The 10,938-nt window shown below is 40.7% G+C and overlaps 2 protein-coding genes across 4 annotated transcripts; one reads left to right on the forward strand and one right to left on the reverse strand.

Annotated features, from left to right (window-relative positions):
* Positions 1–728: 728 nt before the first annotated feature.
* Positions 729–3,294, forward strand: cfap126 (cilia and flagella associated protein 126). Of its 2 annotated transcripts, XM_022765955.1 has the most exons (5): positions 729–799; positions 907–969; positions 1,343–1,417; positions 1,521–1,721; positions 2,798–3,275. In XM_022765955.1, the coding sequence occupies exons 1-5, from the start codon at positions 746–748 to the stop codon at positions 3,161–3,163; spliced, it is 759 nt and encodes a 252-aa protein (XP_022621676.1). In that variant the 5' UTR covers positions 729–745; the 3' UTR covers positions 3,164–3,275. The 2 variants fall into 2 exon arrangements, with proteins under 2 accessions (XP_022621676.1, XP_022621677.1); XM_022765956.1 differs by lacking the exon at positions 1,521–1,721 and having other exon boundaries at positions 2,798–3,294.
* A 17-nt stretch (positions 3,295–3,311) lies between these two features.
* LOC111237016 (alpha-1,3-mannosyl-glycoprotein 4-beta-N-acetylglucosaminyltransferase C-like) lies at positions 3,312–10,786 on the reverse strand. 2 transcript variants are annotated; one of them, XM_022765954.1, is made up of 5 exons: positions 10,569–10,786; positions 8,308–8,403; positions 7,987–8,137; positions 5,641–5,895; positions 3,312–5,535 (listed from the first exon to the last, which is right to left on the reverse strand). In XM_022765954.1, the coding sequence occupies exons 2-5, from the start codon at positions 8,401–8,403 to the stop codon at positions 4,631–4,633; spliced, it is 1,407 nt and encodes a 468-aa protein (XP_022621675.1). In that variant the 5' UTR covers positions 10,569–10,786; the 3' UTR covers positions 3,312–4,630. The 2 variants fall into 2 exon arrangements, with proteins under 2 accessions (XP_022621675.1, XP_022621674.1); XM_022765953.1 differs by having other exon boundaries at positions 8,308–8,406.
* Positions 10,787–10,938: the final 152 nt, after the last annotated feature.

A 10,938-nucleotide genomic window follows, 5' to 3' on the forward strand; every position in this document is an offset into this window, starting at 1 on the left:
GGTGGCGTGTTTCTGTGTAACGTGCTGACTTTGAGTCAGTTTGCTAGGATTTCGGTGTAAACAAATTGCTACATTTGAATTTTGGATTGTTATTCATAGATAGATATAGATATTCATGTAATTTTGATGCAAAATAGGTCTACAAAACTAGCGGACAAAAAAAAATTAACCCGTGGCAGCACTTCAAAAGTAGCTCAATTCCACGGGAAACCCGCGCACCTGGCAACCCTGACATCCACAGCTGCGAGGGACGTGAATAACCGGAAGGAAAATAATTGGTTTTCCGGTCAATGACTTCAAAATAAATGTCGTTCGTGAATACGTTTCAAGAACAGAGGCTCATTGAGGTTCTGTTATGCAAAAGCCGGTTTAAATGGAAGCAACGTGTAAGAAAAAATGAAAGACATCTTAAACTCGATATCTAAACACGATATACTTTCCTCAGCAAAGTCGGTGCCTATCAAATTGATCTACCCCCAAAAACTTCCGGTTACATCTTCCAAAGTAAAAGTCTTGGAGGACAGCAGCAAGACACAGGATTGATAAAAAGACACATTCAACTTGCAATTTGAACATTATCTACAAACAAAGTCAACAAACTCATTCACCAGTCTTCAGGTCTATTTAACTGTTATTCCCACTGTGCAGTGTGTTCTATTCCCCACGAGTCGTTACTCAGTGTTGCCATTTCTGCCTAGGACAGTCAGTTTGATTGTGTTGCTATGCAACGAGTCAACAAAAACAGATGCGGAGGCTGCAGGCAGATGCAGACATGTCGTCCAGTTACTCAGCAAATCAGGTGCGATATATGTCTGCTCCCTGACTAATAACAATGGGAATCATTCAATATTTTGATGTTTTGCTCATACATTCTGTCATAACTTAGTTTCTATTGTCCATCCTCAGTATGACAGCGCCTTCAGGTCGCAGAGGCTACAGAACTGGTGTGAGACTAAGCGCTTCAAAGAGGTAGAGACAGCAGCAGTCCTGTCACGTTGTATTACAGTTTTATTTCACATTGCTTGGTAGTTTCAAGAGCAGTATGGAGGCCTAGACCTTTACCCCCTTACCCTGCATTTTCATTACATGTAAGTGTAATGTAATAGACGGTGCTGTTTCGCTTATTGCATTTGAGTATTGTGCAGTGTAGGCATAGCAGGTTAAGGTTATAGGCTTCCATAATAGCATTGTCATCTGACAATTTGACAAGTGACATGAGTTAAACTCACTGTGTGTGTGTGTGTGTGTGTGTGTGTGTGTGGGTGTGTGTGTGTGTGTGTGTGTGTGTGTGTGTGTGTGTGTGTGTGTGTATTGCTCCATGTGTTTATGTGTGTGCATGCAGAGACCCAATGCACAGGAGGGTCACACCACATTCATTGCCAACGATAGAGGACATCTGCTCCCAGGAGTGGCTAAGGTGAGAGCATATCAAACTTCGCCTTCTCTCTTTATTAAAAATGGTCTTTCTGTCCTTGTAAATCTATGACTCCACTCCCTCTTGTGTGGCTCTGATGATACAGAGTGGCAGTGCATGGCCAGACTTTAAGGGGACCTGGGATCTACCGGCTCGTATCCCAGTCCACCGCATCAACCCTACAGGCCGCTCAGTGGAGGGTCTCAACAGGCTGAAGTCCTGGGGCGTTGACCCACAGTGCACTGGATTATCTCAGCCACACAGCTGCAGAAAAAACTCAGAAAGGCTGCAGGATGTTGGCAAGCAGGTTAGGCTACAGTCTGCTGACAGAAACATGTTCAGAATGTTTCTCCATGAACTCCTCCAACCTTTTTTGGCCTTGCTTCATCTTTTAATAAGATCTATTTAAAAAGCCCCGACTGTATCTGTATTGTTTTTGAGGTCATTATAGTAACTGTACTGTGTAATGATCAGGCAGACCTAGATTTTCCTTTCAAGTTTTTCCAGTTTCAAGGTGAAGCTTGGCAGATGTGACCTTTGAGGTAAACCTTGGCAGTGATCAACACCCCACAGAGCAAAGACTCCAATAATCTCTACTCAAAGACAGAGTAAGGTTACTAGCTTCAGGACAAATACAGCATGTTACAGCAGAGATTAAACAAATTGCTCTGGTTACTTACATCAGCAACTAATATTAAAAGTAATATATTTATAAAAATGTCATTTGAATTTTTTAGAGAGAGAAAAAGAGAAATCAAACAAATGTTATCCAACAGAGTAGCTGTGGGCAAGGGAGGGGCAAGATGTTAAGCAATTCCTGACACACGTCAGGACAATGCTTTCCTGAACAAAGAGGTTTACAGGCTTGATTTTGAAAAAACAAAAAGTCAGTGGTGCCTTAAGATGGCAGGCCCCTCAGAGGTTGGGTCACCTGAGCTGAAACCCAGTCCGCCATAATGTGGAGCTTTGTTCTAATGGATGAGATGAGATGGACCACCTGAATATATGATCTGAAGTTGGGGTAGATAAATTAGCTAAGTTCTCTGTGTTGCCTCAGGAGATTACTTAGAATAAAAGCTCTCTCTGATTGCTCTGCATGAAATAGTATGCAAAGTATCTGTGGTGCATATCTGCCTCTCCACAGTGCTACTGCTTTCTATTTAAGTTACTGTATCATGCTGGTTATATATTCTACTAATGCTACTATCCTGAAGACAAAGTTGGAGACTATAGAATTAACCAACTTAAGGTCTAAATCAGTCTCACAAATGTATATCGTTTTTTAAAAGGTCATTTGGTTGAAATAAGTCAAAGTGATCAAACTAGTATGCTCAATCATCTCATCATCAAATTCTGCCCAATCTCTGTTCCCACATCTTTCAGACCAGTGGGGACATACATCAGGACTGTGCTGCCCCATCCACAGCTGTGGCCCGACCAGCATCTCAGAACAGCCCCGTCACTGGAGGTGAGGGAACTGCCAGCCAAAACCAGGACTTGCAGGCAGCTGTGGTTGGATCCGTCACTCAGTCTGCTGAGGACAAACAAGCTACTCAGGCTACTGGGAAAGACAGACCATCGGGCCAATGCTCTGCGGCTGAAGAGAAACCAGCTTTGAGCCAAGCTGCTGCAGGGGGAAACAGCAGCAGCCCTGAAACCGACAAAGGGAGACCAGTGAGCAGTGTGTCAGAGAAAGCAGCAGCATCATCCTCCATGCAGAGACACAGAAACGCACAGGAAGACCAGTGAACTCATTTCTGTAGTGGATGAAAACAATGCCATCAAAAGTAAATGCATTTTAACTGTACTAGTTTTGACTTACTTTAGCATGGCTGATTAAAATTATTTCGAAAACGTGAATCATGAAAAGTCAATATATGGTCATTAGGGGAAAAGATGTCTTAAAATATTTTTTAATGCAGATAGTAAATAAAGATTGAATCAACATTGTCAAGCTCAGTGTGCTACTGACACTGAACCAAAAGGGTGCCAAGAATAGAAATTTAGTTGATTTTGATATATTGAAATAATGTTACAATAATTAAGGACCAGAAACTAGACCCTTTAATTTTTAACATAATTTGGTTCACAACATTCATTTTTCAAAATCAATCAAAATAAAATTCATTTTCAAAATTAAACTCAAACATTTCCAAAAAGTAAATGACAGCACAATTTAAATTTACATAATATTAACTAACAAAATGATTAATTTTACCTTGGAATATTTATCATATTATACTTAAATATCACATTTATAAAGTGAAAATATCTAATAGTACAGCTAACAAAGCATAAAAGAGGCAATGTTAAACCTACTTGGTTATTGTTTAACTGGCATTTGCTGGTGCTAATGCTATGCTAGCTGGCACTTTTTGGTAGCAAATACGACCACAATAAAATACTTAATTTAGCCAACCACTGATTACTCATAATGATTACTGTAAAAGTCCCCCAAGCCCCAAAACCACTTTGACAATGCCTATATACAACCAGTTCCTCCCTCCTCTTTCTCTGTGGGTTCTACCTCTGCTGTGGTTAGTATTTTATCAGTTGTCGTATTGTTCTGTGAGCTGACCAGAGCAACAATATGAGTTGCAATGACGTTAAACATCACAAAGATTAAATTATTGTTTTGTCCTCTGTGGAAAGCGCGTATTTGTGTCAGTCAGTGGTTTGATTAAGTGTACTCTCAAATTCTAGGTAAACTTTGTGTGTTCTGATAAGGGACATTGTGTTACAGCCTAACCCTGTCAGCCATGACAAACACACATAGCACACTCGCCTGCAACACAAAATGTCCCTGTTCCCATGACTCACCATTATAAAACCACATGAATTTCAGTGAGTTATTCCCTCCTTCACACCTCAGCATTTAGAAACAATGGACAACACAAAGGCCACCTCTAGTGTGCATGTGTCAATCTGAGTCATGTATTTACTTAAATGCATAAAATGTATAAACACATGGAACTACTGTTTTTTATTGCAGATAATAACATATCATTGCATATCTCTTCATTATGTTGAAGAGACAGATCACAGAGCTTGGTCAAATATTTTCTTCATACTGACAGTAGCTTTACAGTTTTATTAAGCACTGAATTGTTTCATCAGTGAAACTGTTTAACAAGGCACAAAAGTCAAATGATCAGTCTGCATACAAGGTGTGGCAGATAAACAAATTATTAATCTGGCAGGAAGAAAAATTCACACCTATGCTTGGCGTGGAGGTGTACTCAGTTTTGTTGTAATCCTGATTTTCTTAATGATCAGCCAATCCTTCTGCCCACCTGTGACTTGTATCCTGAGACAGGAAGAGGCAGAGCTATACTTTTTGTCCATCTCCTGCATTTCAAACCTCCCATTCTCAAACGTCCCCACTGACTGGAACTCTTTACAACTCTTCTCCCCTCTCTTGAGGGTAACTACATCATGGCCTGTCTCCACCTGAGCTGACTCCAGGAGGTCTTTACCCCCCGACCCCGTCTCTATAAATATCCCCTTCACCACTGTGGGGTCGGTGAACACCACTGTCAGGTAATTTCCCTTCTCTGGGGAGCGTCCCCAGAAGAATCCCTCCCCAGCATCCCATGCCAATTTGGGGAAGTGTTTCTGGTAGGTGGACATATCAGAGTAAACTTCAGCTGCAGGATTGGTGTAGAATCCCTCCTCAAAGTCCTTGTCCTTTAGCTTGTTGTATGTCCCTTGGAATGAGGAGAAAGTGCCCATGTGCTGGAACAGCGAGGGTTTAAAGAGGATTGGCGTTTTCTGAGTCAGCAGCTCTCGAAAGTGAGACATCAACCAGTCACAGGGCATTTCCTGGTAGAAGATGAAGAGGAAGCGGGCCAGGAGAGGAAGGTGGGCTGACCTGTAGAGTTTCCCAATATAGCCGAGGGCTGAAAATTCCAGCATTGCCCAAGTGGTCTTCTTCGCCTCTTGCTCCTCAACATGCCTCTTGATGGAAGTAAGAAAGTTTTTGGCAGAGGAGACGTCATCCTCTAGCTGGAGGTAGTACTGGCCAAGGCTGGCAGAGTAGTGGATTAGGAAAGAGTAATCCAAGTTCTGTTTGGAGCGGAATGATACCCTTTCTGGAGCATCATTATAGTTCCTCTTTAGACCTGCAGGAGTATCATAAAGACATCATCAGTATCACAGTATCAACAAACAGTCATGACATGACGGGAATATATTTGTACACTAGTAGGATCACACATGCACTGCACCTGTAAGAGGAGGGTACAAATCCTGAGGAACATGGAGGACCACCAGCTGGCCTTGTTCCAGCTCTGAGGCAAAGGCAGTTTTGATCTCCCTCACTGTAGTGACTCTCCAGCTGACATCGAAATCTGCTAGCAGCACTACCACCACCATGGAGGAGCGTTCCTCAGGTGATGACTGGGAGAAGAGGGACTGCAAGGTGGGAATTAGATAGCTGCCCTTCTTCCTCTTTATCGATGATAATCCAACAGATAAATACTCTGAAAAATGTCCGGACAGAAACGTGAAGAGTGAGAAAAAAATGCATCTTTTATAACCACCAATCTACATCTGTACCGTTATAAGGTTTAAACAATACCAACTCTAGGCATTTGTTGTGCAGCACTAATTATGCTCTTTGTTGTTTGGGATGGATGAACTTAAAAATCTGTGACATCTAGCTCCTGTTCCTCTAAAAGGCTGAATGGCTGTTTACATTCCTTGAAATAAAAACATCTAACATAACAACAACAACCACCACCAACAAACAAGTAGCATGTTGCCATCACTGCTAGCATGCTAATCAACCCACCAAACAACAAACCAACAAAATTCCTCAAGTGCCTCATCTCAGCAAGCAACAAAGCATACAAACAAAGCTTACTGTCTTTAAGATCACCAGCTAACAACTAGTGAAAAACATGTTATGATTCACGGATGGCTCTTTAATCCCTGAGCTACAGGGGCGCCCAGTCAGTTCAGTTAACATGGACAACTAGAATTACCACCTCTTGGTTTTATCCCACCTCCAACCAGCCAAATTGCAGGAAATATGGTCACAAAGTCCCTTTCCTGAGTTACAGCACTGAATAATAGCCAGAGGTATTTTGGCAGAACATTATGTCACAGTGAAGTCAACCTTTGACCATTTGGATATAAAATGTCATTTCACTTTATCCTTACAGACACATTTGAGTTAAATTGTGTCACAATTAGTGTGAATTTGTGAGTTATGGCTGAAAATGTGTTTTGTGAGGTCCACCAAATTCTAATCAGTTCATCATTGAGTCCAAGTGAATGCCAGATGTAATGAAATTCCCTCAGGGTGGTCTTGAGATATTGCATGAAGGAGGCCAAAACGTTGTTCTGTGGGGTCACTGTGACCTTGACCTTTGACCACCAAAATCTAATCAGTTCACCCTGGAGTCCAAGTGGACATTTGTGCCAAATTTGAAGAAATTCCCAGAAAGGGGTTACTGAGATACTGCGTCCACGAGAATGGGACAGACAGATTCGCCAGCTGTCGCTGGTGCGGAGGCATAAAAATGTAATGTACAAAACTGACTAGCCCCCTGGATGAAGTTAAGACAATTACATAGCATGGTTATCACCACTAAATTAAGATTTGTTTTTTTGTTTTTGTCTTGCCATTTGAAATCCCCTTTTTTTATGTCCCACTCCACAGTGAGGTCAGAGGTCATCATCAGCAACAGAGCAGCAGTCTTAGGAAAGTTGTGGGTTTATTGTCATTTCCTGCTCAGAAGCTTGAGAGTGGGAAACATCAATAAGTGAATGGTCTGCTACGTTTTAACCTATCTGAAAATGCTATCAGGTGCTCCTTGATAGTCAAGTTATGGAGTCAGACTACAGAGTCACATATCCTCTTGTCACATGCTCAAATATGTGGATTGACAAGCAGGATGGCATACCTAAAACCAGGACAAAGAACAAGGATCAATGTAGATTCTAACCTGAAAACCAAGTCTCAACTGTCAAACGGCCCTCTGTGAGAACTGGCCAAAATGTTCTCACTTCCCAAAAACTCCCTCATTCTACACACATACACACCCACCCACCTCTCACCATCACACCACATCTTCTTCATGACAGTAACAGTAGCTAATCCGTCTTAAATTCAGGACCTGTACCATCTTATGATTTTGTACTGCGTGTCTTTGCTGAGCTGAAAGTCTCTCTCCTGCATCTTGCATCGCTACCTCTCACCTTAATGGCTGAAGATATATTAAGATTTTTCCTTTGAACTGACAGTGTTGTTAATTCTTGGCTCATCACCAAGACTGTAGTTGAGAAGCACTGGGGAGAGGCTTGGGTCTTGAGTTGTAGCATTTATTCACAGAAATATAACCTAAAATGTATATTACTCTGCTATGTTCACAGCCATACTGCTCTCATGTACAAATATGCAAATTTTAAGGGTGGTGCACAGACATTATGTTCCATATTTTCCCGTGTAACCACTGTGATCCTGTGACAAGACAACAGCTTGGAAATAACTTTTGCACAAAAATAATCATCACATTAATTCAGTTTTCACCTTGCTATAGCAAAAAAAGACAAAGCGTGTCACTTACTCTGTTCAGTCGATGGTGCTCCAGCAAGCAGCTGATAGGACACATTGAGAGGCAGGTAATTTCCCTGTTCAACCCAGGACTCCTTACTGACCAGCCTCTCTGCTTGCCAATATAAGTCATTTGGAATCTGTTCATGTGACCTTGTCAGACCCTACAAAACAAACAAACATATTTACTGTAGTGCATGTGCATGAAAATGTTTTGTTCTGAATATTGCTTTGCCTTCAAGGCCTTCTTGAAAAAACTGCACTTTCAAGTTTGTTTGAAGTGGGGTATACACTTTGTTTTCTGCAAGCATGTAATGGGTCGATGAATACTTACAGCGATGAGCAAGTCTGACTGGCTAATGAAGTACAATCCCGTGACAAGAAGGAGCACTGCCAAAACAACATTCTTCTTCCTTGAATAACGTCGCATCTCCTATCAGAAACCCAGCCACATGCACGCACATGCACACGCACACGCACACACACACACACACACACACACACACACACACACACACACACACACATCCATTATACTGGTATGTAACTTAGTCAACACAATAGTAAATAATTCAGCAAATAGTTAATGAATGTTTCAGAGGGCTCAGACAGTGACAGGTTAGACGGACTGTGTGTGTTGAGGGAACTAATTAAACAAGCTGCTTTCTGTGTTGCTTAGAATTTAATACACATATTTACAAGCTCATACTTGACATATGTCGAATAAAGATGAAAGTAAAGTTTAGTGAAGGACATTTCACTATTGTGCTGTTGAATTAACCTCTGTGACATTCTGAGCCACCAAGTCCCTCAACATTGTATCCTGAAATTATTCTGCTGGATGTCATCATTTGATCAAAATTAATAGTCAAGAACATCGATCAGATTCTGTAGAAATGGAAAATTACTTTTATCCTGCTGAGACTTGTAGTAAATGAATCATGTCTTTATCATTTCCCAAAGTTCTCCTGATCCAGTGGTATCTATCCAATGGTAGCCTTTTACCACACCAGCTCATTCAGACAGCTGCTGCACATAATTATATTACCGATTTAAACAGACAATTGTGTCACTGAGAAATTAGTAGGGCTGAAGGAGGATCTGAGTTGATGATGATGATGATGATGATGATGTGATTCTTGTTGGGTCATGTACCAAAAAAGCCTAATCCTTTATGTCTGGAAAATAGGATTTGTACACCAGAGCATCTCTGTAGCACCACAATGCTTCATTCATGGCATGTTGTGACACATTTTACCTTTATCAAAAAAATACAAAAAAAAAAAAAAAAAAAAAAAAAAAAGGAAAAAAAAAATGAAAAAAAAAAATGAAAAAACTACGTCTCCTGCAATTTGGATATTACGATTTAGATTAATATTATAATATAATATAATTGTTCGGCCCTATTATAATTACTACTTTTTCTTTTTTTTTAACGTTTACAGGCTTATAGCTAAACTTAATTGCACATAATTAGATTACTGATTTAAACACAGAATTAGGTAACTGCTAAATTACTGCGATCAAATCAAACTGAATATAAAATAATACTGTCGCCATTATGGAGTGCAGCCTGTGTTAGCTGGTGGTCTGTTTTTCTAACAACAGGTGGTGAGCTTAGAGTGAACGAGACAGGGCGAAGTACCTGTGAACACTAAACAAATAAAGTTAATGGAGAGTCACCTTTACATCAATATTTAGTTAAGACGGTGCACTTTGTCAACGTGCACTGACAAGTACAGAATTCATTATAGTCCAGGAATCGTGTTACGATGAGAGAAGATCCTCATCTGCTATACAGGCTTTATAACATTTTCAAAGTACACTGCCTTTGTTTTGTCATCAAGTAAACTGAGCCTCCATTGCTGGCTCTATTTATAGATCAGGCCTCTCATACACACACACACACACACACATATATATATATATATATATACACACACACCTTAGTCTATTCTCCTCTACTTAAAACTCACAAATGAAAAGTTTACCGCGCATAACGACGTGGATATACAGTTAAATCGAACTGTGGAGATTTGATTGACAGGACAGGTGTGACTCTCTGTAGTGAAGGGCTGGACCAAGGCGAAATATTTTAGTTTTCCTTCTAACCGTTTGAAATATCTACCACATGAAAACTGTAGCTGCTCCACAGTAACGTTACAGATAACGATGTTTCAATAAAAGTAACGTCAATATAGCTACTGTCGTGGAAGACAAGGTCCCATAAAGTTATCAAGATATATAAAAATGCAAGTAAAATAACATAAGGATTATAGAGTCGTACTGACAGTAAAGTTAGTGGGTTTGTTAAGCTTGGTTCCCGAGAGTTTAAGTTAATAACGGCTAACTCGTAACCGTTAATTAACTGTATTTAACGGCAACAGCAGATACAGCCTTGTTAGCCAGAAGTACATGGTAGCTTAATTTGCAATTTCAAAATTAATCGTTACTGATACACTACGTATGCTTTTCATCAAAAATAAGTATCAAGACAGAAAAAGCAAAGTTATGTAAACATACATAGGCTAATAAAGTCAGTACAGAAAAGTAGCTGTTGTGATACAGATAAAAATGAAACTCATGTGCACTCACCTCCCTCCGCCGGTTCGCCTCAGAGGCACGGCGGCTGACAGTCACATACAGCGGGGTACACTCCTTTATTTTGTACTTATAAGGCACGGAAAAATTAAAGAGGACGTCAATGAGAGGAAAAAAGAGACACTCTCCCCGTGACAGTGCTGCATACGAGAGAAGGAGCTACCACATCCCCGAAGTGCTAACTCCCCCGGTTCTGCGACCGACGATGCACGCTGTAAGGGCGTGAGTGCAAGCCCGTAGGTGGCCGTGGTTTTACATGAACCAGGTGTGTCGTCACTGTTGGGTGATCTCCAACCAACAGAGTCATTGCATTCACAGTGTAGAAACCAAACTGACTCATTTTAAAACACACACAAACTCACAA

The sequence above is a fragment of the Seriola dumerili genome, unplaced genomic scaffold, assembly GCF_002260705.1.
Source record: "Seriola dumerili isolate Sdu_G_001 unplaced genomic scaffold, Sdu_1.0 BDQW01000800.1, whole genome shotgun sequence".
NCBI lineage: Eukaryota > Metazoa > Chordata > Actinopteri > Carangiformes > Carangidae > Seriola > Seriola dumerili.

Coding starts and splice junctions, on each gene's coding strand:
- cfap126 (XM_022765955.1), top strand. CDS start 746: ATGCGGAGGCTGCAGGCAGATGCAGACATGTCGTCCAGTTACTCAGCA. Junction 970..1,342: donor AGACTAAGCGCTTCAAAGAG/GTAGAGACAGCA, acceptor GTGTGCATGCAG/AGACCCAATGCACAGGAGGG. Junction 1,418..1,520: donor TGCTCCCAGGAGTGGCTAAG/GTGAGAGCATAT, acceptor CTGATGATACAG/AGTGGCAGTGCATGGCCAGA.
- LOC111237016 (XM_022765954.1), bottom strand. CDS start 8,403: ATGCGACGTTATTCAAGGAAGAAGAATGTTGTTTTGGCAGTGCTCCTT. Junction 5,896..7,986: donor AGCACCATCGACTGAACAGA/GTAAGTGACACG, acceptor GACATTTTTCAG/AGTATTTATCTGTTGGATTA. Junction 5,536..5,640: donor TTTGTACCCTCCTCTTACAG/GTGCAGTGCATG, acceptor ATACTCCTGCAG/GTCTAAAGAGGAACTATAAT.